Source organism: Trichoderma aggressivum (genome assembly GCF_033847375.1).
Source record: "Trichoderma aggressivum f. europaeum strain CBS 100526 chromosome Unknown scaffold_031, whole genome shotgun sequence".
NCBI classification, from domain to species: Eukaryota; Fungi; Ascomycota; class Sordariomycetes; order Hypocreales; family Hypocreaceae; genus Trichoderma; species Trichoderma aggressivum.
The window spans coordinates 293,563-321,547 of record NW_026946397.1 but is presented as its reverse complement, the minus strand read 5'-3'; the positions used below and the strand labels follow the sequence as shown (position 1 = coordinate 321,547).

Genomic DNA, 27,985 nt, shown 5'->3' with positions numbered 1-27,985 from the left:
ATACTAGGTAGCCCTCTTAGCTGCGAATCCATCGGGCGGCTCGAGATGACGGAACTTGCAAAACGCCATTTTTAGAGGTGTCGTGACCTCCGAGGCGTGCGCTGTGCCGAACGAGATCGCCGGCTCGGGCTCCCTGAAGGCCTCTGCGCAACAACGGCTAGGTAGCTTGCAGTTAGGATCACTGGGATGCGATAAGCCGGTGCGGGCTGAGGCGACCATGAGCATGAGGCCATTCGCTCCAGAGCTAGCTCCAATGCTTATATTGCAAAATAGCGCCGACTTGCGGTGGCCATTCACCCTTCAGCGAGCTAATCGCAGCGGTATAGAGATGGCTAGCAGTCCAAGATGTATATATAAAGAATCAGTACGGTGTGGCTTGGTTGGATATATTTAGTAGATTTGAGTATAGTGTACTAGTAGCAGCAGCTACATGTACTACTAAGGTAATGGACATGGAATTTGAGACGTGATTACGATTTGTCCTAGATCATCTCACGTCTGTTAGTGCCCTCGTCATGAGATCAAGGTCCATGGCAGAGAAATCGGTCAGATCAAAACCCCCATTTATGACATGTTCCACTTCATTTCAAAGGTATGGGTGGTTAGGAAAAGTTAAATAAGCCTGCACCGGCATTGATGCAATTTGCTCCATCACACCCTCTTGCACTCCATCCAACTCTTCGCGCATTCTTTCATTCATCGCATCCGTCAACTGGTCCATAACATCACATTTCACTCGCTCTTCCATAGACTCTATCTTCTCTTCAACATCAATTTTACATCTGTGAGCAGATAGCATTTCATTAACCTTGTGCTCGTGAGCAGAGAGCATCTCTCCCAGCCTGCGCTCGTGGGCAGCAAGCATGCTCTCCAACCTGTTTTCAAGGAGAGCCTGCATGGTTGTCATGTCTGTTGGTTGGGCAGCATGGTTAGTCACAGAGCTCTCATCACATAACCTTTTTCTCTTTGCTAGGCGAACTATTAGCACCTTGGTTGTCTTAGAAGAGCCATGACACATTGTATAGACGCTTACCAGAACGTGTCAGAGGAATACTTTGGTTTGTCTTTTGATAAGCCGGGAGTTCTTGGGCAGCAGGAGAATTGTCCCGACTATCAACAGTTTCAAGCAGGTCATCTCCCTCAATCACTTGTGTACCCTGGCCTTGGTACAGAGTATTCAAGTTGGCGAGTGATGCAATAGTTGTGAACCTTTGCTCCGTGACGTCATTGCAAAACTGCTGCAGCCAGGTAGGAGAGAGCCTTCTACTAGGAAGCGATGCATAAACAGTAAAATTCAACTGTTGGATGAGGCTACGAAGGGAACGCATTGCCTCTTCTGCCCCTTGTCCTAGAGAGGTGTACGCTTCAGGAAGAACAAGAGCAGGTCGTCTACTAAGTTGAAAAGTAAGAGCAATGGTAGCGGAACCAAATGGCGAGTATTGAGGTTGGGCAGTAAATGACAGCCGGCGTATGCGTTCGGGGTAGATGAAAATGTAAGCATTGATGAGGCCACGCCGAGAGGCACCAGGTGCGCCCTCAAGTCTCAAACGAGTATGAAGATTGAAGAATGCATGGTTATGCTGTCCAGCCCAATGTAAATCAAGCAAGATATTGTCCATGTGCTGTTCGCGCTGCCAGAAGACGTACGCGCGTATGTTTGCTCGGTCTATCTCGCTAGGCCATGTCGGTTGGATATCTTGGCCTCGCTGGCCGGGCGAGTCCGCTGATGAAGACGCGGCATCATCCATCGCTTGACCAGGAACTATACTTCCCGATTGCGCATCATCTGGAGGCGGAGTATTCGGATTTGTTGCAGTTCCCAAAATGGTGGAGGCGGCTGGGGAGGAAGATGGATCGGTCATGTTGTTGACGAAACATCAGTAGCTAAAATACTATTGTTAGTTCCCATTGTCAGGACAGGAAAAAGAAGATCATGCAAAAGCCCCCAAGTATAACTTGGGATCCCCGCCCACCCAGGCTTGAATGTAACAGCATGAGCAGCCTTGACTCTTAAACCGTGGAAAATCAAAAAGAATAAACAATTAGGAGGTCACAGCCGCAGAGTATCTTCACGCGCCTACCCAGCCACGCAACCACACGATCTCCGGTTTGCCTGAAGCCGACACCCAGGGTCTTTCGCCGGCCGTAGACGACGAGTAGAAGCCTGTAGCACCGGTGCCGGTCGCCAAACCGCCCGTGTCGCCGTGGCCCTGCGTAAGTACAGCAAAACACTCCCGACAACTGCGTCAACTCCGTTGCTTATTGCTTGCTGATAGTCGTGGCCGCCGTGAGCAAGTATAACAACACAATATTAACAGCCGCGACAACCCCGCTTGTTGCGTGTTGCGTGTTGCGTGTTATTTCTTGCGTATTGCGTGGTGCTCATTGATACAAAGGGATGGGGAAGACGAAAGGATGTGTCTGCCCAGCCACGCAACCACACGATCTCCGGTTTGCCTGAAGCCGACACCCAGGGTCTTTCGCCGGCCGTAGACGACGAGTAGAAGCCTGTAGCATCGGTGCCGGTCGCCAAACCGCCCGTGTCGCCGTGGCCCTGAACAAGCACAGCAAAGCGCTCCTCTCAACCCGTTGCTCGTTGATGCGAAATGAAGAATGGGGGAAGATGAAAGCGATGGGGAAGATAGATATGGAATGGTGGAAGGCCCATATTGTGCTTAGTAAGCAACTATTTGCGCAAAAGGTTGCTGAGGCGAGAAAACAGGTACTAACCTAGCACCCAAGAAGTAGAAATTGTTGATTGGAGCTACATGACTTGTACAAAGGGAAGCTAAAGAGTCGAGCTTAATAAATCCAGGTAAAATTGCATACCTCTATAGACACCCGGCCCATATCCCAACCCATCTGTCTGATCAATTGAACAGCTACTAAGGTACCTGCACGACAAGTCCCGGGGTGTCTAAGAAATTACTATAGCGCCCAATGTACCTCTGTGACCGCATCTTTCAGGGTGTAATAGCCCCCCCATCTGCTCCGTTTTTCTTTAATGCTTTAGGTACCTAGTAGTACCTTAGTACCTAGGTACCTGTACTAACCTTAGTACTAATGTGGCATTTGCACGACAAGTACCTAAGTGTCTGAGAAAAACACTATGGCACCCCAGGTATCTCCGTGACCGCAACTTCCTGATGCAACTTCCCTCGTTAGGTACCTGGTACCTAGTAGTATTTTAGTACCTGCACATACATTCAAGGACCCAGTACCAGGGCGCGACTGGAATATGCTCATACTCGATGCGCTTCGGAGGTATACGAGGTTGCGGGCATGGGTTGATGTGCTCCATGTTGACGAATCTTGTCGTCGCTTGCCGCTGACAACAAATGGCGGCGTGGGGGCGTTTGCTGGTTTTGGCTGGCCAGGTGTCAGGTCGCATCACCGCCAGCTGGCGTCTCGTCCATCAGCGACGGCGCTCTCTCGGCATCCACACGCCTTGCCGTCTGATGAGGTTTAAACCCACCACACCTCACCGCGGCCGCAGCAAGACGACAACTTGAAATTAGGTAGGTATCAAGCGAAGTCGTCTTGCGCAGTCATGTAGAACGCGGGGATCGCATCTGTATTCATTTCATTGTAGATCAGCTCGTAGTGGTTTTTGCCCGACATGTCGCCTTGTGCTGTTTGTAATGGGCGACCTGACAAGTCCGTCCGCAATACATGACCCCCTTACACCTCCCGCACAGCATCAACGGCACAGAAGCCTTCCCACAACTTGCGCATCGAGCCGGCGCTGATGATAAACTGCTTCCATTCCCATTCCCGCTCTCCATCGCCGTTAGCAATTCCTCGGCTCTCTTTCTCGCCAATCTTAGCACCCGCTGTTCGCCAAGACTGACGTGCGCCGCTGCCCATGCGTTCCCCCCCGGAGGATAGACGCCCTCTGCGAGGTTTCCCTGCAGCCTTTCTAACCGAGTCCCGAAGCTATCCAAGAGACTTCCAATCGACTCTACTACAAATCGCAAGATTTCTCTCTCCTTTGAATCGCTGATTTTCTCGCTTGTATTGAGTTTCTGAAGCGCTATGGCAGCAAGGTCTGATTCATCCAACCGCTGAATACGAAGGTATTGAAGGACATTCTTCGGCAGAGGATCAGTGAGGCTAAGGGAGATGGTAGAGGTCGAATCGAGCCCGGCTAATGCCCACAACTTCTGCTTTTGCTTATAAAATGGGGCCATAGGATGTGTTGAAAGAACGAGGTCATAGCTGTCGTTGGGGTTATCGGGCATGACAAACCCATAGAGACGTAAAAGACGATTATTTGGAATAGATCCGTAAAAGATGGAAACCTAAAGAAATAGTCTCAGGTAAGCATACACGCAGTACAATCAAGGTGTAAGGTGAATATACTTGGTCTCCAACTTCATAGTCCTTCCCCGCAAGGACAGAGAGGCTTCCAGACAAGGGATCGTAGGCATGGCACTGCTTAACCTCCGGTGAGTGGTTTAACATATCTGCAAAGGGCGCCAAAACTCGAAGCGATTTTCCATCCGGCAGTACGAAATCCATCGCACGACTCCAGAAGCTGCAGAGGGCCCATTTGTACTAAAGAGAAGAACAGGAGACGTTGATTAATGGTTCGCAATATCCATCAAGCGCATATAATGCTACTCACATCTGTGATAGTAAATTTGTCGAGTGGGAAAAGATCTAGATGCAGTCCAAGCACTCGCATGACTAGTCCCCTGTAATCGTCTTCAATCCTCTGTTCTAGCTGCTTCGTAATGGTATACAGTGAAGTCCCTGCGCAAATCTCCAACTCATCATGCTCAAAGAAGATGCTCGAGGAGTAGCTCACGGGTAACGCCGCTATATGACTTTGTAGGCCATCGTATCCAGACTCGCGCGATCGTACGAAAAGGAGATAGATAGCTAAGGTATCTTCGACAGACAAGGGCGGCTGTGTAGAGTGGAGGACTGGCCCCAGAAGAGAATCTGCATATGCATGCTCGACTGTCCAGAGGCAGTCACTAGGAATGGTGAGAATCCTTTCTCCTTGCTTGAAACGCCGCAGTGCTCTCGCACCACGTCCGGTGACTGGGAAATCGGCCAGCTCCAGGCTCTCCAAACCAACCGCTCCGGATTCTTTTAGCCAGCCCTCCATATTGGATCAAACCATAGGGGCAAATGTAGAGAGAAGAGTCGAGCCGTAGCTGCCATGAGACGACATCTCGAGCCGTGGAATTTTCATAGTGGGACGTGAGATCGACGGTCTGTGCTATAAACGCCACAAAGCTTCCGTCCAACAACCGTTGGGCTTTGCCGCTTTTGACTAACGGCTTTGACCACCTAGGAGCCCGGGGGTGGTTTTTAGTCAGTGGTCTGGTAAGCCTTTTTAGGCTGGTAATCGTTATGAGCAATGAAGTTAGGGTAGAAAACTACCTATTACGGAAGTACAAAAACCATTACCAGAGCCCCATACCAGACGCTTTTCACAGTGCGAACCCTTACTCAATACCCCACCGGCGCCCGAAGGCATTCTTAGGCTATCACGCAACTACTAAGGTAGTCGATCATCGAAAGATTGTCATTAGCCTTGGGGGAGATATAATCCATCTCAGAGAACTTCAGCTCCACGGAGGAGATCTGATCTCATCAGGCACGAGGCCCCTCGATCGAGATAGAGAAGGGTTTGGGACCCCCAAAAGTTTGCGCCATGGTAACGACGCATCTGAGTCCTTTTTGTACCAAGTCTTTAGAGGCTTTCTGTTGTACGAGTAGCCTGACGGCGGCCAAGGCTGGTTCGAATGGATCTTTTTTGACGCTACCTACCTACTAAATATAGCACCTGGGCAGTGTCTGGAATGCTGTCACTCCGTGGTCCTTACCTGTCTCGCATTCGCTGTCCCAGAGTCAAGTGCCGGCTTCGTGGAGTACATGTAGGAGAGCAAGTGTCATGGAGGCCAAATGCCTGAATGTGATTCACTGTAGGTACCTCATGTAGGTAAGGTAAGTGCAAGCTGCTTCCAATCACTTGAACCCTCTGTGTTTTTTTTGCTCTTCCTCCCGCCCTCACTCTCTTCCATATAGGTATTAAAGTCCAGCTGCAGATACGTGTTCTCAGCCTGTCTCATTTTTATCAAATTCATCTGGTATCAAGGCAAACCCCAATATCCGATATCGTCAACATGGCGGATGATCAGCAGCATGAACAATTTCAACTCATAGCTCCACAATTCGAGAGGTACGCCAAGTTGAGAGGCACGCCTGGAGAGATGCTTTTCAACTGGATGGGGGAAGAAATCGAGCAGCTCGTTGCTATACCCATTCAACGGCAAAGCGTCTCGCCGAGACTTGACATGGCTATATCTCTAGGCTCAGCGTCGCAGCCCCAGAACGAATGCCAGGCTGCCGAAGCAACCGCTGGAGGCTCGCTCCAGGAGACGCAGGAAAAGAGCCATCTAAAGCGCAAAGCCAACAGCGAAGAGCGTCCCGACTCCTCTGGGCACCAGCAGCGGGCAAAAACAAAGCCCAGCGACGCCAATACCAATCCAGCCACGTTTTCCAACCTCCCCACGGAATTGCTTCGACTGATTTTTGATCATATCTTTCCCATGAAGGACGTTGTTAGCCTCGCTCTGGCGAGCCGACGTCTCTGGGCCGTTGGAAGGGTTGACCTCCACGAGCATTACGCTTCATATTTTGGGAATTGGGCTGGCCAGAAGATGCTCTTCGTAGGAGATGACGTTGAACCGAAAGACTATCCTCCAGGATTGTTCTCTGCAGAAGAGTTGGCCGAACTACCAGAAGTGGTCGACATACCTTACAACTAGGAATTCCAAGATGCGCTGATTGAGCCGAACTGCCCTATGACGCTGCATCACTTCACTACTCCCCTCTTTGGCTACAAGGCACAATTGTTCACTCTGTCAGAATTGTCGGGGGATATATATGTAGGATGCAGAGATCGGAACAAGTTCAGGTTCGATCCTGCATTGAAGTCGACATTTCGGGAGATCATGGCCGAAGAGGCAACCTACTTTCCACCAGACCAGCCATGGGTTCTTCGAAACTTGACAGCGAAGGAGTTTGTCCGCTCAGAAGCCATTGCTCTGAAACCAGAATTCATCCACGGTCCTTTCATCGATGGCTTTGGATTTGGTCAAGTTATCATCTCGCGCATCTGCTGGACAACAAACCCCTGCTCCTGCATAGACTGTGCCTTACCTATCCACAGGGGAGTGTGGGCAGGACACGCGTTTGATATTACAACTCTGGCAGAACACAGACGTGGGACCACAGAGACAGAGTGGAGAGACGTGAGCGAGGAAGTGGCAAGTGAGATTGCCATTATATGCGAGAGTAAATATGGTCCTGGTTGGCGCGAGATCATATGCGGACGGTTTTTTGATGGCAGACAGTAATGACATGCGTCTTGAGCGTATTGTCGATACGCATTGGACACTTTTCAAGATGCCCATTTAGAAGGGGAGGCAAGGGGGGATGCCAGTCAAAGAAGCCATGTGCAAAAAGGCCAATCAAGATGATGATGGGGGCAGGGTACATGTATTAAACGCTTGTATCATTCCACAGCATGAGGTAGAGAGGACATCAATAGACATGTGCGATGCTGTTCCAACTACCTAGGTACCTACAGTATGCAAGCCTCTTTAGCTGATCCCACAGAGTACTAGGTACTCGCATACTCCATACGCCATACTCGCTTGCCATGAATTAAAGCCCATGCCTTGCCGTATACTGTACGAGTACTCCGTACATACAAGAGGTAGACACAATGCCTGGCCGATAGATCTCTCTACGTCAGTTGCCGGATGGATGCCGGATGGAGACCAGAGACATGCATCGGTCCTATGAGAGAGCCGCACTGGGGAACAAAACAGTTCATTTCCTTGTCAGTTTTACCAAAAGCAGAGCGATGCAGAAGTCGCTTGTTTTTAGCTCGGTGCAGCATTGGCTTACTTGTACTGCAAGCAGTTTAGTTCTCTACGATGCTGAGTTGGAGAATTGATCCCTGTTTGCTGCAGCGCTATGCTGCTAAGTGAGACTAACGTTGGTAGCTTCGCTGAAGAAGAACAGCGGTGTGATGAAGTATGAGAGAAAAGGAAAAAAAAAATCTCCTCACTCAACATGCTGGTGGCAAGATTTCTTTCTCTTGGTCATTGTCGATTTGTGAGTTGTAACATTACTCCAATGCATCGGTTGGTTCATGGCGTTGCGTTGCCTAGGTAGAGGTACCTAATGGAGGCGACGACTGAATCATGCTAGGCCGAGGTCATCTGGTTGACAAGCAAGCAACTGTAAAGCTTTGGTGTCTCTAGGTACTTGTCTACATATGTTGAAAAAGCACCAAATTATCGGGCCATACACAGTGTTGCTCCAATGGGATCTTCACCTGACCCATGTACTGTATGCGTAGCGTTGCCCAAGTTTTCCCAAACCTGATGAGGACATCTCGAAGTGGAACGGCATCTTGTACAACTCACGACGGGAAAACGAAGGTACTCCATAGCATCTGGCGAATGAGCAACCAGCGCTTCATTCTGCATTTACCAGGGGAAAAAGGAATACTCCTAGTATTCCTCAAACACACCCTCGGCCAGCAAAGAAGGTAGAGCATCTTCTGATTTGCTGCACAGCGTCTGTTGGTAATTTGGTGGCTGGCGTCTAAAATCTCTACTACGAGTACTTGGAAGACGTCAAGATTTGGGGCTTTCAGAGGTGGCTGGAGCTTCTTCTCCCACCAGCTCGCGCCACAGGAGGTGGCAAGGATCCACCCATGTCCTCTCCCGCGTGGGGTGGATCTTCCTTGGCGTGTGCATCCCCTTTGTGGCGAGTGTCGGCGGTTATTTTTATTTATTTTTATGAAGGAGTACTACTCGTTCCAGCACGGCGATTGCTGGCCATTCAAACGAGGGACAATGGCGCTGATCGCAAAGTGAGGGCAAGGCCAATCTCCACGGCCTCTTGCATGCCTCATTCTGCGCTTTGAAATTGTGGGGGTGTTGAGATTTTTGACAGATGAGATGAAGCAGGAGATGATGTATGTTCTGCGGTACGGGGTGCTGTACATAGGGCAGAGAGGGAAATCAGGGGATTGCGGATAGCGGATAGCGGCTAGAGTTGGTGGTTGGTAGTGCTGCGTGGATGGAAATGACGGGCACTTGCGGACGCCACAAAAAAGGACCTCAAGGGAAAAAAAATGAACATCCATTGGAACAAACAGGAAATAAAGGAAAGAAAAAAAAGTATACAAAAGAGAAGCTGGAAAATTTCCCGAAGGAAACACTGACGTCTGTACGAGTACAGTTACCTACTAGTTTGCTGCATGACGCCAAATGTTACACACGGCCAGGCCAAATGAGTGACCGCTCGATGTGATGCATTGACGAGCCCACTCGCACACAAAGTCGCAGTGGTGGTCAGGGCGGGTCGAACGACCCCTGACGCTACAGCCTAGGTACCGTATCGTGGCACCACCCGAGGTTTGGGAGATACCTGGAGCTGCACGCAGATGGCGGTGCGAGACTTGAGTACCCCGTTATCCTGGTGCTTGGGGGTTGCCGTGTACTCGAGCGGACAATTAGCATCCAATGATACGCATGGGTTGACCTGACGCTACCCCATATGCATTGCACACACCAGAAATCGAAACTCGATGATGAGCCCGTCGCTGCGTCGAGCCGGTGCAATTTCTCGCCCACGCCAATTGAGCTGCCAACTTCATCGACGGCGCTTCCGGGGGGGCTCAGGACTACAGTAGCACGGTATCTAGGTACTTTAGTTTAGTAGCAATCTGGGCACGACTCCATCCACGCTGCCCGGACGTACCATCTGCTCACCTACATACAGCACGCCGCTTTCTTCCCCACAGCCTAGGTCTGTCCCCGGGGAATCTTTCTGCCCTTGGCCTTGGGAATTTTCTATCGTTTCTTTTTTTTCTTCCCTCTCTCCCTCTCCAATCTTGGTTTTACGGACCCGGCAAGGCGACCCCCCCCCGGCGTTGAAGCAACTCCTTTCACCCCTCGATGAAACGACCCTCTGCCGTACCAGTGCCGTACCAGGACTCCGCTCACCGAACACCAACTGCTAGGTACCTAGTACCTAACCAAGGCAGCTCTTTCTCACACCGGGCCCAGGCTCGGGGTATCCAGGGCCGCTTTCACCTCGTGGTGCTGTACGAGTACCTGCTACTAATCCGATCTACCTGTTCCCTTGCTACTACCAGGTAGTACAGGTAGGTACCAGGTAGAGACTGGGTACTGGGTACGAGGTGCTGAGCACAGACTGCTCCAGGAATCGAGTCGAACCACTTTGCGCTACCCGTATCTCTGCCGTCTTCACGGCGGAAAGGAGGAAGGCGGTATCTGAAGCCTCCCCGGGACAATAGGGACAAGGCTTTGGAGCAAAGCAATCCGCCTCACCACAAGCCCTCACTACCTATCCACCAAGAGCAGGCTCAACACCAAAAATTGTCCTTCTTCTTCTTCTTCTTCTCGACGACCAGCCGGGCGGGCCCTGATGGCAATGGACGCCGGCGAAAAGCACGGCCACGAGCCGTCCACTCCCACCTTGGCTGCCGAAACAGCCCCGAAGCCCGTCGACGATGCCGAAGCTGTGACACCAAAGACGACCCGTGATTCCATGGTTACCGTGAGGCTCTCCGAGCCGCCGGCGCTGTCGCTGGACACCAATAACTGTCTCGAAATCAAGCTGCCCGACTCACCCACGTTGCCGACCAACGGCGATTGCAAGCCCGCCGACGAGGGCGGTCTCGATGCGACAGCCGCCTCGCGAAACTCGACCGCTACTTTGTCTGCCTCGGCAGAACCTAACCGTAGCCTGCAGGACGAGCTTGGCGAGTTTGACGATGTCGATAGCGATTGCTCGGATCCAGAGGAGGTTAACTGGGCGGAACTGGAAAAGACGGAAGATGAACAGACCAAAGACGAAGAGACTGATAATGTACGTGCGCATACTTTGTCATGACCTCCCTTCGAAATCCCCATCCCCGCTGACCCGTGATTGCAGTCCACCGCTTTGCTTCTGGCCCGTTTAGAGCAGGAAAATGCCAAGCTGGCGACAAACCCAAAGACGGTCAAGGTCCAGCTTGTTGAGAAGCTTCAGCCCAGTAGACCGCGCCCGCCATCGATGGCTAAGCTCCGCAAGATGGTTCGCGACCCTACGCCCGCCGCGTTACGATACTCGATGTTGCCCCCGCCACCGATGACGGATCTTGAATTCTACGCAGCCCTCGTCAAGGACTACCAGCAGACCGCGGCAAGGCTGCCCACGCTGCTGTCCAACAAGATCCGCAAGGGAATTCCTCCCCCGCTGCGAGGCGTTGTGTGGCAGAGCATGTCTGGCGCTCGCGACGCCAGCTTGGAGGAACAGTACGAGCGACTCAATGGCGAATCTAGCCCTTATGAGGGTCTCATAGGCAAAGATCTCGGCCGGAGTTTCCCTGGCGTAGAAATGTTTCGCGACCCTGATGGTGATGGACAGCGCATGCTTGGCCGGGTACTCAAGACGTTTAGTCTGTATGACACCAAGATTGGCTACTGCCAGGGCCTCGCGTTTCTCGTCGGGCCTCTGTTGATGCACATGCCCGACAAGCAGGCATTTTGCGTTCTGGTTCGGTAAGCAGCTTCCCTTGCCCATTTTTCTCTCTTTCTTTCTCCGTCTCCCTACCTTCTTGTCTCTTCCATCCAGGATCAAAGGCGGCACGGCTACCCTTGGACCGATGTGATACAAGCGATAGCAGTACTGACTGACCGGGGCCTCTTCCGTTTTTAGTCTCATGGACCGCTATGATTTGAGGAGTTGCTTTCTGCCAGACCTTTCGGGACTTCATGTGCGAATATACCAGTTCCGAGAACTCCTGCGGGCCAATCTCCCTATGCTGTGGAGCCACCTGGAAGATCTGCAGGTGGAAACGGCATATGTTTCCCAGTGGTTCTTGAGTTTCTTCGCGACCACATGCCCCTTGCCGATGCTGTTTCGGATATACGACGTTATTTTCGCCGAGGGCGCTTCTGAGACACTAATGCGCGTCGCACTATCACTGATGCGGAGGAATGAGACCAGGTTGCTTTCCTGCACCGAGCTAGAAGACGTGATGCAGCTCCTTTTATCCAGGGGCCTATGGGACTGCTATCATTACAACGCCGACGAGTTTGTGCAAGACTTTGGAAGCCTCACAAGCACAGTCACCCGAGAGAAGCTGGCCCAGCTCGAGCAGGGATACCGCGAATCTCTAGTCGCGACCGCCAATACCGCTCGCACATCTGACATCGCAACAGCAGCAGCCCGGTTCCTCGGTCGCATCTGGGCCTCGTCTGGTGCGTTTCCCAGAGGCTCAGGATTGGTTCCGGGACTGAGTGCGCCGTCACGGCCGCTGAGCATGTTGCGTCGGAGCACCTCCAAGCAGAGCCTTGCCTCGACTCTAAACTCAGTCGAGGCAAGCTCCATGAGCGTCACGAGTTCATCCTCGACGGATGCCACCACCGTGTCGCGAGATTCTTCAAACACAAATGAGGACGATTCCGGAAGCCGTGAATCGACCCCAGTAGGCCCCAAGGCCGCGCCTAGCACCAACAAGAACACAGAAGATAGGTATCTGCATAGCCAGATCGAGGATCTCCTCACGGCACTGAGCGAGATGCAGCGGAATCATGCGCTGTTGTCGAGTGAGCTTAAGCGTGAGCGAGAGGAGAGAGAGGAGGATCGCAAGGCTGTGCGGTCTCTTTTGGATGGGCTCAGGAAGAGAGCAAGCGGCGAGGATGAAGCAACAGCAAGCGAAGGCGAGGAGGGGGCTGACAGCTCGGCCATTGAAGATGCGACTGAAAATGCCGAAGAAAGGGAGGGGGCAGAGGGGGTAGAGAAGAAGTCTGATGACAGCTCGACCAAGGCAAAGGATGCGCCATCCACCGAGGACCTCTCGGAGCTGCTCGACCGCGTGGAGAGCCGCTTTGGAAATGCAAGTGAAAACGACGACACCACAAAGAAGGATAAGCCTCAGCCGCCCCCATCTGGCGGCCAGAAATCGGAATTGCAAGTCGAATTAGATCAAGCCAAAGATCAGCTAGCCAGTGCCATGTCACAGAACCAGGACTTTAGCCGGCGGATCCATGATTTGGACCAGGAAATGTCGTCTCTCAAAGAGCAGGTTCGAGAAAGTCATAGCCATGTCAGGGCTCTCCACCAGGACAAGCAGCGGTTGGAAAAGCAAATACAAGCCATGAGATCGAGGCCGATATCCGGGGACCCCCTTGGTGGCCGCGATTCGGGAGCGGAGTGGACTCCGAAGCCGCCCGCCGGCTTGAGGGAGTTTAAGCTTGGACGTAGCAAGTCGTTCGCTGCTCAGGGCGCTACGAATATTAGACGAAGGTCGTCATTGCTGCAGAGTAACGATCTTGTCCCGCCGCTGCCGGCGTCGATGCCAGCGACCCCAATGGTGTCAAATGATGACAGCAAGTCATCGACAAACGACCTCGACACGCTGCTCCTGGATCTTGTGCAGGCCAAGACGGCGCAGGCCATTGCGAAGCAGGAGGCCGAGGAAGCCAAACAGAAACTGGAGGCGCTGAAAAAGGCTTACGGGTTACCAAACGATTCCCCCAACGCTCCCATGGCCCCAGGATCGGTCACTGTCAAAGTGGCGCCAGCCGCAGCCACGACAACATCTCCCGGCACCGGTGGCTTCTGGGGGTGGCGCAGGTGAGACGTGGGAAGCGGAGCGGGAGAGAAAGTGAGAGAAAGGATGGGTTCAGATAAGAGATGGGAGAGCAGCATGCCACTGAGCAAGTTGGATTGGGGAAATGCACATGTGCGTCGTTGTCGCCGCCTACTGGGGAGGCCTTTGATTACAATGCACGGCTTGTGGAAATGAGCCCTTGAGCTGCTGTTCATCAGGGTTCTATCTTGCTCCGGAGGGGGGGGCGCAGCACATGCGAGAAGAGTTTCACTCTTGGGAGGGAACGGCCACGGTAGAACGGAGGGTATTGTCTCTGGGACGGACAAGCCCGGTTTGTTTGTTTGTTTGTTTCTCTTTTTTTTTTTTTTCATCTATGCATTAGGGTCAGCTCGTTTTGGAGCGAGGCGTGTTTTGCTCTTCTCTTCTCTTTCGTTCTTTTTCTTTCTTCTTCCAACTTAGCACGGAGTTTTTGATGGCATGGGATGGGTCAGAGGATATTCATGCGAGCGGAAGCTTACGAGGGTAGTTTGAACAGACATAGCGGACGCAAATACCTAGCACAGGGGGGTTTGAGACGCATTGCGAGAAACTGGAGGTCATTGTTTGCACATGTGAAGTCGCCGTAGCTTGTTCTCTCGTCCTTGATTGTCTCTCCCTCCATCTTCGCTTCTGGTCTCTTCTACCTGCTTCTATTTTACGAATACGACAGGCTGCGGGAAATGACTTGTTGCTACTAATAGTACCTTGGTATTACCAGCGGTGAGCGAGACGAGGCCTTTACATCTCCCTTGCATCACAGCTGCAGGAGAGGCCTCGGTATCACATCGCAACAGCACCCGACCAACGAATGGCACGATGGAGCACATGCTTTGTGGCTGGAAAGATTGGGAGGCTGGGCCTCGATTTGTCCACGATATTTGAATGCATGTGCTGGGCGCGCTGTGGTAGGTCGACGCCTGCCGGTAAACAAGGCTCTGTGATTCGATGAGCCCAACCAACTCCGCTTTTCAAACCGAAAGCCTCGTCCTGGAGGGTGACGCTCGTGGCTTTTACCCCGGGTTGGTATCTCATCTACTTGGGCCAATGAGCTCCGTACATGTGTAAAGCATTGCAGGGAGGCGTCGCATTATGCAAGATATCGCGTCTTGTCGCCCGCCCCGGCTGTTTAATGAGAACAACGCGTCTTGTCGTGATACGTTGATAGTAGGTTGTCCAGAGTATAGATAACGGGGGGAATTCCCTGCTTGGGTCCGAGAAAAGTCTTTCTGAGCAACGCCGAGCACCGCCCTTCCTCCATCGCTTCACCAGTCCTCCAGCTAACTTGCGGGGAGACGCGACGACAATACCTAGCAAGCAACATGACACGAAAACGATGCCGATACAATAACTTTCCATCGCTGCTCGAGTTCAATGCAACATCTCGTCCGGGCTCTCGTAGCATGAACGATTCGTATTCAGTCTCCCCGTCGGGTTCTGAGGCGGGCTCCATGTCAAGAGCGCCATCGCCAGAAAGACGGATGATGAGCTTGCGTCTAGGCAAGGCGGGTGTGGAATATCGAGTCCTCAATGAGGAGACGGTGCCTAATGACGCCAAGGCGCTGTTCTTTCTCATGGATGACATTGGTCATGGCCGCAATATCGTACCGCATGCTTTGAAGTCGACCGTTGAGGAAAAGCTCAAGGATCAGCCAATGTCACTGAGCAGATGGGACTCTGCCTTCATGCCACAAGGCCACGACGATGGTTTACCTGGCCGGGTCCCGTCTTTGGAAGAGGTCGAAAGCATTTTGGAAAAGGCCGTCGAGTGTGAAAAGTGTCAGTATGAGGAACTTATGTGGAATGCTCGGGTTCATCTACCCTTGCTTGACGGCATATTCGAAGACCGTTTTGGTGAACAGTGCGATGACTTTAATGCCATGATTTGGTAGGTTTACTTCCCAACAGCGTGTATATGTAAAATCATGCTGAATCTTTTCATCATCTGTTTGCTCGTTGCAGTACCACAGCCCGGCCGCATGCAGAGTTTGAACCGATGCCATCCACAGGTAGGATGGTTGACATCTGCGTACACGCCTCGCTTGACCAGGATGAACCATTCGAGGCGGCTTTGGCTGAGTTCAGCGGGATTACGCCGACGTTGACCGTCAACCATACCGACTTTGAACCTCTCCAGCTTCGCCCCCTTGTGCTTAGCATCGGGACCAGGAGGCCCGGGTTGGAATGGGACAAGGCTCAGCTGCAAATGGGCGTCTGGCATGCTTCACAGTGGGCGTTTCTTCGATGGGCCGTTGGGGAGAAGCTTCGGAAGCAACGCCCAGCTCAAGGCGCTGAAGGGGGAGGAGAAGGGGAAGAAGGAGAAGAAGGAGAAGAAGGAGGAGAAGGAGGAGAAAAGTCCCGGGCACAACAGCTTACGGCGTTGTCGAAGCTTGGATTCATCCCAGGCATCATTGTGCAGGGCAATCGATGGCACCTCGTCATGTCCACGTATCACGAAGGGAAGACGACGCTCTGGGCGGAGTGGGTGTTTGGCACCACCAAGAGCTTGATGGATATTTACTGTGTCGTTGCCGGTGTCCGTCGGCTGACTGCCTGGGCGAGGGACACCTATTTGCCATGGTTCAGGGAGAATGTTCTTGAGTAGACGCTTGGGATTTTCTTTTTGAGAGTAGTCGACGGAAGTGAACCAGACTGAGAGATAGATTGTTAGCAAACCTCGATCTGGAAGCAATTGATGCCTTGTTGAAATCCAACCGTGCATCGCCAATTGCCTCACTGCTGTATAGACTCAAGCATTGGGCGAAAGCCTTGTACTCTACATCCGCCGGTTTCAGCAGCTTGTCGATATCTTGGGAGCAGCGTAGGATGCCAACATGCCAGCAGCATCATAACTGCGTTCTGGTCCCCCGCTTTGCTCAAGCTCGCAGTCTGTGGTTTGCTAGCAAGCCTGGCATTCACGACACTGTTCAAACCTCTCCGCGACTTCGTGTTGCTTGCCAGACTGCTTCCTGACTAACTTGCGATCAATATAGCTCATTGCATCGGGCGCTATTGTCCTAGGCAAGGCTAATCTCAGCGTATGTACTCGTAGCCATATTCCCTCGTCCCGCATCGATCTGGTATAGTAATTAACCTATATTGTGTTACAGGAGCTTTCCAATTCTCGGTAAGGAACCCCGGGTGTCTCCTTGGCCTGACGACATCTAACGGTTTGCAACAGTGGTTCCATGATGCCGAGCGGCTGGTCTGCCGTCGGTGGCCAAGCGCAGTCTGCCTATGTCCGTGGCGGCCTGGATCCCGACAATTCCAAGGACGGACACTCGGTGAGCCTTGATCTTCCTATTACCGATGCAGCCAATGTTCCTAACCTGCCTCAAGAATCCTTTGGGCTCGTCGTCCGGATCCGCTGTTGGCGTGTCAGCTAGATACGCCCCCATCTCCGCCGGCACCGAGACTGATGGATCGCTCCTCTGCCCAGCGGGAAGAGCTGCCCTGTACACCATCAAGCCCACCATTGGCCTCATCCCCCAGCACGGCATAGTGCCCATGTCGACCAACTTTGATTCGGCTGGACCAATGACCAAGACCTCCCATGACCTTGCGGTGCTTCTTGATGTTCTCGCCTCTAGGTCTCCGTCCGAGTCATATACGAAAAGCCTAACTGGCTCATGGTCCGGTATATCGGTTGCAACTCTCGACTATTCGAAGTGGAGATACCCGGACAGCTTTATAAAGCCGGCAGACGGTGCCGAAGCCCAGATAGTACATGACATCCCCAGCACCCAAATTCTTCGTCACCACGACTAACTTGGAGATGGTCAAAGGAGACTCGTGAGGCGTAAAATTTGATCAAGGCAAACGTTGACAGATTTGTCGACGACATCGACCTTGTTACAGTCGATGCATTTGAGTTGGAGGGCAAGAATACTTTGGATATCATCACCAGTATGTAACTACCTAAGCCAGCACTTGTTAGCTCCTGCAACTCGCCTGATATGATTCTCCCTAGTGTCCGATATGAAAAGAGATCTCACAGCCTACCTTGGGAACCTTGGAGAGAGCGAGATACGCACCATTTACCATGCTTGTCTCCTGTAGCCAACTCAGAACAAGGAGTCGGTTTTGCCCAAAGTCTCTGCTGCCGGTTACTCCCGGCAGCTTGAGCAAGTGAGCCATATCATTCAAGGCCTTTATATACTCGCTCTCATCTGATAGAATCTTCTTTCGTCAGCTCCCGTTCACAATGCTTGAGAGTATGTGTTGTCTCATATCATACAAAGGACAAAAGTAAAGGCAGATGGACCACACCGTCAAAGCAATGATCCCTGCGCACATGTACTCGTACTCACCGAGCCAGTAAGTACATCAAGGTTTTTACCATCAATACTACTAAGGTAACTAACTTGTGATTTTTACATCCATCTCCCTTGCATCACAGCTGCAGGAGCTTCATATCATATCATATCATATCATATCATATCATATCATAGGTATCTCCCTATTAGCCTCGGCATCACATCGCGACAGACCCGGACCAATGAATGACCAATGGCGGCAATGGAGCACGTGCCCCAGCCAAGGGCAGCTGATGCTCTCTTTTGTTTTGTTCAAAGCCCTCGCCGTGCCTGGACCGGAAACCAGAGGCCAACTGAGGCGAGTGACCGTTTCTCGTGCTGCGGATGATTTAATCATTGATAAATCCGATGGAGAGCATGACGGGAGAGCGGAGGCGGCATGATGCCACCATTCCGACCTTTGTAGTGTGTACTCGTACTTGTACAGTAGTGGGAGATTTGGAAGCTGTACTTGTAGCCGGTCGATTGGATGCTTGCCGATTGCATGGAGCCAATGGGGGGAAACGGGTTTCGCATTTACGGAGCATCTAAACCAGCCTGGGCACTATTTCAATCTCTCCAACGGAGCGCTATTGGCTGGTCGGACAGGCATGCTGGTTTTAACAAGTGCTACGAGTATGGAGTCTCATGCGTGCGTGCAGCAAGGTTAGAGGTAGGTACTTTAGTAGCTGCTACATGCTACAGTACGTACTCGTACAGTTACAGTTACAGCGCAGTACTCCGGACAAGTACATGATGCCGCTTGCTCCTTCCTTGGGGGCGGCTTTGCGCCTGGTTGGCTGCAGAGGTCTCATTTTCTGGCTTATCTGCGACGGCTGGCATCCTGGTCTTTGTTTGAGCGAGCGCATCAGCAGGCGTCGGATATGCAAGATGCTGATGCCGATGCTCGGGTCGGGTCTGGTGCATACAAGTATCAAGTATCAAGTACTCGTACAGCAGAGGCAAGGGAGTATCTAGGAGGGGCCTGCACTTGAATAATTAAAGAGGCAACGTGGGCGAGCGGATGTGGGCAGAGCAGAGCAGAGCAGCAAGATTGTACTCGCATGTCATGTAGCGATTCATGGAGCTCCCACGGCGCTGCGTCATTGGTGGGCAGGTGACGATGCTTGCCTTGTAGCACCTTGTCGCAGCTCTTTGCTCTTAGCGTCATCGTGTTGCATCATGCCCGCGAGCTTGTAGCTTTACGAGCCCGAGCTGGTACCTGTTCAGCGCTGGCCCTCCACAAAGAGACTCCACCAGCGGAGCTAAGGTACTTTGTGCATACAGAACAGGTACCACTCTGCGGCAGAGCAGGAGACCAGTTCCCCACCAGCACATGTTAATTTTGATTTTGATGTGATTTTGTGTTTTCCCCTAGTTGGTTTCCTCATTTCTCAGAGCGGGAAGGTGCTGTTTCTGGTGGAGGTACTCCGTAACGTACAAGCAAGTACTCCGTGGCGAGGAGGAGGAGGAGAAGAAAAAAAAAAGGGAGAAAGAAAAGATCCAAAAAAGTTATAATTTGACAGAAGCCACAGGATACGAAAGAGGAAAGAGCCCCAGATTCGTCTCCTAGAACAAAAAAGCAGATAATTTATATAAAAAAAAAGATAAAAACGATAAAATAGCAAAACCAGTGGCAGACAAAACTGGCAGGCAGCAAGGGGAGGGGCGCACAAAATCGCAGCGTCACAACCACGTCGACACCTGCCGCTAGCAAGAGCAAGCTTGCCCGCAGCTTCCACCAGACCATCACCTGAAAGGCCAGGCCCAGGTCCTTCCATAAACTTCCCTCTTGCACACAACAGGGCAAGCAAAAAAAAAAAAAAAGCATCCCCCCTGCCGCTATACTTTCTGCGCTTTTCTCCCCTCCTCCGAGCTGCGACTCTTCTCTCCTCCATCAGCACATCGCAAAAAAAGGTACGTTGTCAGAATCACCACCTCCTGCTTGCCGTGGCGCCAAAAGGAGACGCTCCGTTACTTTTGCCGTCTCTGGCTCTGCGCAGTTGTTTTTTTCTCTCTTCCAGGTTCCCCTTTGTCCTCTTCCCATCTCTGGTCTGATACTGAGACGACAGCTATCTAGCCCTAGAAATCCAGAGCTTCCGACCTCTCTTCGCCGCCGCCCGCATTACAGAAGCTCGCCACGGTAGTGCGACCGACAAACCCCTCCAAAAAAAAACAAAAAAAAAGTCTCTCCAACCAAATTCCCGACGACAAAGCAAAACAAAGCAATCATCATGGCCGACACAGCTGACGCGGTAAATGGCCACTCCAGTAAGGTATGTGGACGCACTGCTACGCTTCTGCTCCCCTTCCCACTTGTCTACCGCGCGATCGATCCCGTACCTACATACAGGGAAACGGGGTCTGCCCAGTAATATCATGGATGACGGATGCTGACACTTGGGTTGGGCAGTTTTGCATGTGACAGGACAAGGCCTCAAGCCGCCACTTGCCCCTCCTGTATAGCTGACGATGAGCTCTAGAAGCCGCCAACGGCAGCACTGGACAGCCCTTGACGCCCTACCATTCGCTCTTCTCCCAGCTTTTGTCCTGGAAGAACCCTCGTGAGTAAATGTCCATTGTCTGCTGCAAACACATGCCCACTTTCTAGCTGCGATGCACCCGCCTCTCTGTTTTTCGTGTGTGTGGGATCACCATCACCCTCTTGATGCAGCGAATCATGGCAGGCATGGCACGGCTTTTCATGCTAACTTTTGACTGTTCCCTGCAGGCAACTCGGCCATCGCCTATGTTTCCGTCGTTGCTACCATCATCGCCGTTCGGTACCTCAACCTCTTTAGCTGGACTCTTTCATTGTCCTGGATGATTTTGGCTACCACTGTTGCTGCCGAGGTTGCTGGCAAACTGGTCCTTAGTAATGGCCTGGCCTCTCAGTTCCGCCCCCGCCAGTACTACACACTTTCCCGCGATACCTTTGAGAGGCTGGTTAGCGACGCTCACGGACTCATCAACTTCTTCTTGATTGAAAGCCAGCGCATCATCTTTGTTGAGAATGTCGGCGTTTCGGCTGGTGTAAGTCGCACGCGAATCTGTGGTTTGATTGAACAGGAGCTAAATATTTCGCACCCTAGGCTTGCGTCGCTGCCTTCATCTCAGGCCTCCTGATCAAGGTGCTGCCCTATTGGGTTCTTGCCATCATCGGGACCTCCATTGCCTTCTTCGCCCCCCTCATCTACTCCAAGAACCAGGAGTTTATTGACGAGCAGCTCAAGACTGCTGCCGATGCCATCAACTCCCAGACCGCCCAGGTTCGAGATGCTGCTCAGAAGCAGGCCGACCATCTCGCCTCCGTTGGCAAGCAGTATGCTGGAGACTACACCGAAAAGGTCCAGGAGATCCTGCGCGGCCACAACCTTGCTCCCGGAGCCGCCAAGAAGTCTCCTGAATTCCCTTCCCCTCCTACCGAGGAGCCCCAGGCCACCGAACCAGCTGTTCCTCAGGAACCCATCCATGCCTAGATGGATTTGTCGACGCGCACGTTTGTTCACGGTTAAAGAAGCGATAAACGCAACGCTGGGCTATCCAATAGTGCTTTTCACATTCTTTATACGGCAGATCGCAACTCCCCCTGGGGTGATGGATATTTTCAAGATTGAAATCAGAACAGGAAGGACACATGAATTTTAGGGACCGACGGTGTACCACCGATCAGAGCATCATGATATCCGCCCTACTGGCGTAATAGGGAAAACATTTGTTGACGAAAAGTGACCCTTTACGCTGATAGAGGCACATTCACCGGGGAGGAGTGTGGGGGATAACGGCGTTTGCTACAAGGCCGGTAGGTTTGTTTTGCAAACTCCTTTTTTTTCTTATCATTTTTGGGATGGTTGCTTATTTTCCCTTTATTCTTTCCCTTGCCCTGTGTTGAGATTCTCCTCCTCTTTTTTTTCCCATATGGATCTTGGTGGCTCTAGGCAGAGAGCAGCTTGTGGAATCCTCTCTAGTTTAAGTAGCATGCAAATGTTTCTTGCAGGTTGGGTTTGCATATTATGTCCCTCCACCCTATCTGCTCTGTTTGAGAGTGTCTAAATTGAATGATTTGTTATGATTATAGCCATAATGCTCGTATGTAACCATTGAGAGACGGCCGTGAGATAATCACATCGTGTATGAAGATGGTGAGAGACGTGCTTGATGTTATATACGGTGTTATATACGCAGTGGTAATAAGTATAATTTGATACGTAAGTGAGTACAGTAGTCGGTACAGATCTATCCCTGATGCTGAAACTTTGATTGCTAAACACGCAACTCGCGCCATTATTTCCATCAGCTCCCTCATTTTCTCCTCTTGCCACCACCGCCGCCACCTTCGTCGTCTCCAGCACTCCTCTTGCGACCATTCTTGCGCCAGTACTCCTTGCTCTCCCTCTTCTCCCTGGCTTCCCTCTTCTCGTCGCCCTCGGCCAACTTCTTCTTGAAGGCGGCACGGTTTTCGTCCTTTTTGGCGCGGCGCTTGGCGACCTGGTCGTTGTGGACGGTGAGGACCTTTTGCATAAAGGCGCGCGTCGTCTTCTCCTCTGCGCCGAGGACGACGGCGCGCTTCTGCATGTACGTCTTGTTCTTCTGAGGCTTCATGGCGACGATCTGGGAGCGGAAGGGAAGGCTGGCGGCGAGGGCGCGGGGGACATGCAGGCCGTTGAAGTGGCGGGTCTGGCGCTCAATCTTGCGGTACTGCGAGTTCTTGAGCTGAGGGGTGGCGACGTTCTCGGCGCGGCGGACCTCGCCGGTGAGGCGCATGGGCTGCCAGCCGACGAGGTTGAGGACCGGGTTGTAGAAGCGGTGCGGCTTGATGGGGTACCAGGCGCGCAGGAAGACGATGTCGCTGGCGAGGATCTTGTCCTCAAAGGTGGCGCGGAAGTGGCCCTCGGGCTTGGACAGAGCGCGCTTGATCTGGCCGCGGACGCCGGAGACGGTCTTGATGGAGGCGCCTTCGAACTTTGCGATTTCGAGGGCCGAGTTGAACATGCCCTTGATGAAGGCGGTGTTCTTGAAGATCTTGTAGGGGGCTCCCGTGAGCTTGAGCTTCTTGACAATCTCGGTGGACTCGTCGACGGAGAGGACGGTGCCGGTGGCGGCGATGCGGAAGCCTGGGGTTGCGTTGGAGAAGGAGTTGAAGCAGACGAAGCCCGTGTTGGGTGCTATCAGCGGTGCGTAGACGGTGCCGAAGCAGTGCATGTGCTCGGGCGTGTACTTGAGCATGCGGTTGCGCGTCCGTGAGTCGGAGATGCTGTAGATGGGCAGCGTTTGGAAGCGGCGCCAGCCGAGCGAGAAGATGAGGGGGTCGTTGGTCTTGAGGATCTTCTTGTGCCAGCGATGGCGCTTGATGCGCACCTGGACGAAGCCCCAGCGGTCTTCTGTGGCCGACAAGCCGCCGACGATGATGGGCAGCCGGGCGTCGAAGCGCGAGACAAACTCAGCCGGAACCCCTTCGAGCACCAGCTTGGCGTATTTGCCGGCGCGGTAGCCCTCGACGGCGACCCTCTGGCGCTCGTCCAGGTTTTCAAACTCTTCCTTGTTGATGTCCAGCTGCTTCTTGATCATGGCCTTTTGCGCATCGTACCAGTCATCCTCGCCAAACTCTTGCTCCTCTTCGCCTCCTTCTCGACGAGCCTTTGCCTTGTCGTTCATGAAGCCGTCTCGGTCCTCCTCCTCGAATCTTGCTTTGAGCTCCTCTTTCCTCTTGGCATTCTTTTCACGCTCCGACTGGATCTCTTCCGCTGTCTGCTGCTGGGGCGCACTTTGGGGGTCGGCTTCCAGGTCCTCGAATTCGCCATCGCCTTCGCTGTCCTCGTCACCCTCATCTCCATTTCCATCCTCGTCGTCATCGAAGCCACCGAATTCACCATCCTCGTCGTCGTCGTCGTCTCCGCCTCCACCTCCGCTTCTCCTTCCTGATGTAAACTTCTTCTTTAGGGCTTCAATGTTCTCTTGAGAAGCCCACTTGGCTGCCAAATCCTCGTAGTCATACTCTGGTATTGACCGGTCTTCTACCAGATCTTCGCTCTCATGTGATGTCTTTTTGAAAAATTCTTCGTCTTCCGAGTCTTGTTCAATGTCCTCCTCTTCTGATTCGTCTTCTTCACCCTTCCATTTTTTGATCACCTCGCTGGCAGTCATGGAGCCATCGTAAAGATAGCGAGCCAAATCTGCGGTGTGATATGTGCGCTTCCGGGAGTGAAGTTTCATGGCTCTGTCGGCCATGCCTTCTTTCCATCTGAGGGCTGCAGTCTCCTCATCAGAGTCGTACTCTTCATCGTCTTCCGCATCCTCATCCAGGTCTGTAATGGAGCCAAGGTCCGAGTCGCTGTCCGCAAATGCGACATCATCATCCCCGTTGATCTCTTTGTCGGCATCTTTGTTGCGGAACATTTTACCCAACTTTCCCTCGTTAAATTCTTCCTCCTCATCGGGATCCTCCCCGTCGCTCCCGCTGACGAAGCCTTCATCATCCTCATTCTCGCCGTCATCCTCTTCTTCCCGTTCGGCAATTCTGGCCTTTCGTGGCTCTTTTCTGCCGGTATCTTCCACCTCATCCAGTGCCTTGACTTCTTGGCCTCCCCTGAATAGCTGTACACCATCCTCTGTTTGGCCAAGAAGTCTTCGCTCAGCTTGGAGTCCAATGATCATCTCTTCGCCCTCACCACGTTCGGTATTATCAGCATCCTTGTCAAAAGTGAAGCCCTTTTCTCTAGTGATCCAGATGGCATCACCGTCGATTTTGAGACCGCTCCGATCAGACATGGGGGCGTAAAGCTTCTTTTCTTTTTCGTCCAGTCTCCTCCGCCCCGTCTTTCCAGTGATCTTGGCCAAGGCCTGCTCCATCGCTGGGGTAGGACAAGGGTCTGGCAACACTTCCATAGCCGACACCGTAAAGTCTCCTAGGCCGGCAACATGCACTCGCTGGCCCTGGGTTGAGAAGTTTGTTCCTCGCAGATATCCCGATAGAACGATGGATCGATCGCACTGGGGATCCTCTTCAATCTTGGTTGGGTGAGTAATGTCTCGGAAACTGTCGATGATGGCGTAAGGGTGGGAGTTTCTCCAGACGAGGGGTCGCGGGCTCTTCATGACGGATAGGAATCGGGACAGATTGTGAATCTCGCGATCAGGATACCTGCCGTTCATAACTCCAGAGAGATAGAAAAGATGGGCACCCTGGTATAGCTCAGTCCACAACCTTCGCTTTAGGTGCTTCTTGGCATCCTTCAAAGCGGCAGGTTTGCGAAACAGATCGAGATGGGTCAAGACGCCAAACACGTTACCCGGCATACCCGTAGCGGCTAGGATATTGAGAAACTCCATAGTCTCCATTTCGAAGCCATAGTTACCGTCAATCATGAGAAGGATGATGTCGGCCACCTTGGCGATGTCCACCATGGCTTCCAACTGGTTGGGGCATTCCACAAAGGTTAACCGCTGTTTCTTCGAGGTGACGACGGTGACGGGGCCTTGGGGGTCTGAGATTGTCTCTTTGGCATATCGTCGGATGAGCGATTTCATCAGAGTCGTCTTGCCGACGCCCGGGGGGCCGACAATGGCGACGAGACGCGGCGGCGCCTCATCAGGAAGTCTGTCGACAAGGGGAACATGGAGACGCTTTTCTTTGATCTTGGGAGGCAGTTAGCATATGGGTAGGTATCAAGAATGCTCCAATGGAGAGATTGATCAATCGTCAGGCATTCGAAAAGGATGTTGGGACAGGAACATACATCAGACGATCTGGCAGCCTGTTTCTGAAGCTTGCCGGGCTTGGAGAAGGCAAACGCCTTGGGATTGCGCTCTGCCAAAGGTCAACATCCGGTCCGTATAGCAATTGCTGGCTGGCAATTCCCAAACTCCAATTCCAAGAACCACTTACCCCCGGTGTGTTTCTTCTCCTTCTTCTCCTTGCTCTTGCGATGCGGCTTATGCGCTTGGTCCTCCATGATGGCTTGTCGTGGCAGTTCTGCGCTCGCCGCTCAGTGGCAGAATTTGAGAGTGAACTGGGAAATTTTTCTGACTGATAGCGATAAGCTGCTGGATATCGATAAGATGCGATGAATCGCCCCGCCAGTGCTAGCGCTGAATGAATTGCTTGGAGCACTCCGCATGACACTAGAACTAGAATCTGCGGAGTGATGAACAAAGACAGTATTCTAGGAGGATTGGCGATGTTCAAGAATTCTTTGACGAGGTATTGCATTGCAAGATTAGAAAGATGCCTAGATAGGGAATATCTGGGGCTTGGCAATTTCCAAACATTTTTTGTCTTTTGCTAGTAATTGTCTTTTTATATAGATGCCAACGTCGATTTTTGCAAATAGAAAATGCGCGAGGATAGTCCAAGAGCTCGTTGCTTGATGACCCCCATCATGGAGCAGATACTTGCTGATAACCATCGTTAGTTCGGCGTAGTGGTTAGTCGAAGCAACTGTATTGTGCTCAAACACATGTTCTGTGCGAGATCCCAGCGATTGACAACGGCTACCAGGCTAGTCGGCACAAGCCACTCATCCGCGGTTTCACTGTTACTCTTTTCGGTGCTGATGCTCGATCCACCCTCGTAGATTTCCCTTTCTCATCCACGACGGAACGGCATCCTCTGCCCTGCGTAAGCTTCTTAGTTTTTTGAACATAAGGTTTCTCGCTTGGCTGCGATTTGACCCGTGATGACTCTGGCCCTTGATAACCCAAGCAGGGGTCATGGGGCGCTTGTATCGACTTCAGCAAATCGCGTCGAAAGCCGCTGAGCGGATGGAGTCGTGCCCAACCGGTTAGGGTTTAGGACAATAGAATGGGAGTCATAACGAAATTGCAGGCTGCATGAAAAGAGTCACGATGTGCTGCACCCAGTTCTTCCGCGTTACATGGCTGTGTCTTTTGCACGAAATACCTACTAGGTAGTTGCAAGAGGAAAAAAGAAAATCATTTCTGACCGGCTCGCTACGGATATTCTCGGGCGCCGAAACAGATCACATGGAGATAGTATGTGATTCAGCAGAAGGAAAGTGCAATTGCAGGTCCAATGTCGGGGAAATACAGGCTAGAGAAATGTACCTATCGAGCTTGCACGCACCAAGTATCTCGTCATATCAAATTGGCTGCAGAGGTACGCCGTGCTGACGAGAGGTCCGCGTAACGCACACGTATCAGCGTGCGCGCACAGTGTCGTCACCGGCGGCTTTACCCGAGATTTCAGTTCTGGTGCAAAAAGAATCACGGGCTTCCAAACGTTTGGTTCTCTTACTCTTACTCGTCCAGAGCAGTAGCATCACCACTAGCGCATCCAATTCCAGTCTCTCTCCATCAAAGGGGAAAACGTGGCTTTTGTTTTGTGAACGGTGACTCAGCCGGGCACTGCCAACATGAAGCCTGGTCCTCTCCCAAATAGGCGTGAATTACATGGATTTTTAATTAACAGAGCAGGTCTTGGAGTCACGATGGGAAATGAACGAGTTGATGTTACTTTGATTGTGGATGTGAATCTGGTAACTGTGAGATCAAGGGATGAGGCGAAGCTTCCACCGTGACTGACAAGCAATGCGTCTAGAAGCCATCGTCTCCTATCTACAGAGCTGCAGAAGACGCAGAAGCTTCTGGACATGTCGATTTAGCCAAGGCTCACAAAAGCAATGCCTCATCTGCAGCAAGTGCCGCGTGGTCATTCAACGCATCCATACAAGTACTCCATCATTGGCCATCAACGATGTCTGCCTGAGCCATCCAAATCCTCCTCTTCAGGCAGAACTCGTCATCATCTTTCGTTGGCCCATCTCCACCCCGGCCCCTCCCCCACAAGGCTGGCTCAGGGGGACGAACAAGCTTCTCTTGGCCCTGGGATCCATTACGCGCAACGGCTGACCCGCGCAATGAGTCAATTGGACAGGCTGTGCCCCAGGCCATGCTCAGGCTAGTGGTGTGTGACTGCATTACGGAGTCCGGCACGCACACCATCTCAAGCAGGGACAATACGCTTGGATGG

The 27,985-nt window shown here is 52.2% G+C and overlaps 7 protein-coding genes across 7 annotated transcripts; 4 read left to right on the top strand and 3 right to left on the bottom strand.

Moving 5' to 3' along the window:
• Positions 1-3: 3 nt before the first annotated feature.
• Triagg1_7264 (uncharacterized protein) lies at positions 4-1,862 on the bottom strand (the record flags this gene model as incomplete). Its single annotated transcript, XM_062901980.1, has 3 exons — positions 4-143; positions 658-909; positions 1,034-1,862. The coding sequence occupies 3 exons, from the start codon at positions 1,860-1,862 to the stop codon at positions 4-6; spliced, it is 1,221 nt and encodes a 406-aa protein (XP_062753840.1).
• Positions 1,863-3,525: 1,663 nt separating this feature from the next.
• Triagg1_7263 (uncharacterized protein) lies at positions 3,526-5,116 on the bottom strand (the record flags this gene model as incomplete). The annotated part of the gene is made up of 4 exons (XM_062901979.1): positions 3,526-3,632; positions 3,686-4,301; positions 4,363-4,557; positions 4,628-5,116. 4 exons carry the CDS (start codon positions 5,114-5,116, stop codon positions 3,526-3,528), a joined length of 1,407 nt encoding a protein of 468 aa, XP_062753839.1.
• A 1,024-nt stretch (positions 5,117-6,140) lies between these two features.
• Triagg1_7262 (uncharacterized protein) lies at positions 6,141-6,785 on the top strand (the record flags this gene model as incomplete). The annotated part of the gene is made up of 1 exon (XM_062901978.1): positions 6,141-6,785. The coding sequence occupies one exon, from the start codon at positions 6,141-6,143 to the stop codon at positions 6,783-6,785; it is 645 nt and encodes a 214-aa protein (XP_062753838.1).
• A 3,712-nt stretch (positions 6,786-10,497) lies between these two features.
• Positions 10,498-13,693, top strand: Triagg1_7261 (uncharacterized protein; the record flags this gene model as incomplete). Its single annotated transcript, XM_062901977.1, has 3 exons — positions 10,498-10,935; positions 11,002-11,609; positions 11,767-13,693. 3 exons carry the CDS (start codon positions 10,498-10,500, stop codon positions 13,691-13,693), a joined length of 2,973 nt encoding a protein of 990 aa, XP_062753837.1.
• A 1,331-nt stretch (positions 13,694-15,024) lies between these two features.
• Positions 15,025-17,761, top strand: Triagg1_7260 (uncharacterized protein; the record flags this gene model as incomplete). Its single annotated transcript, XM_062901976.1, has 8 exons — positions 15,025-15,590; positions 15,665-16,238; positions 16,696-16,740; positions 16,813-16,829; positions 16,884-16,986; positions 17,042-17,425; positions 17,518-17,608; positions 17,673-17,761. The coding sequence occupies 8 exons, from the start codon at positions 15,025-15,027 to the stop codon at positions 17,759-17,761; spliced, it is 1,869 nt and encodes a 622-aa protein (XP_062753836.1).
• A 2,470-nt stretch (positions 17,762-20,231) lies between these two features.
• Triagg1_7259 (uncharacterized protein) lies at positions 20,232-21,476 on the top strand (the record flags this gene model as incomplete). Its single annotated transcript, XM_062901975.1, has 4 exons — positions 20,232-20,268; positions 20,481-20,561; positions 20,729-21,030; positions 21,090-21,476. 4 exons carry the CDS (start codon positions 20,232-20,234, stop codon positions 21,474-21,476), a joined length of 807 nt encoding a protein of 268 aa, XP_062753835.1.
• Positions 21,477-22,299: 823 nt separating this feature from the next.
• Positions 22,300-25,949, bottom strand: Triagg1_7258 (uncharacterized protein; the record flags this gene model as incomplete). The annotated part of the gene is made up of 3 exons (XM_062901974.1): positions 22,300-25,632; positions 25,734-25,804; positions 25,883-25,949. The coding sequence occupies 3 exons, from the start codon at positions 25,947-25,949 to the stop codon at positions 22,300-22,302; spliced, it is 3,471 nt and encodes a 1,156-aa protein (XP_062753834.1).
• Between the last annotated feature and the right edge of the window lie 2,036 nt (positions 25,950-27,985).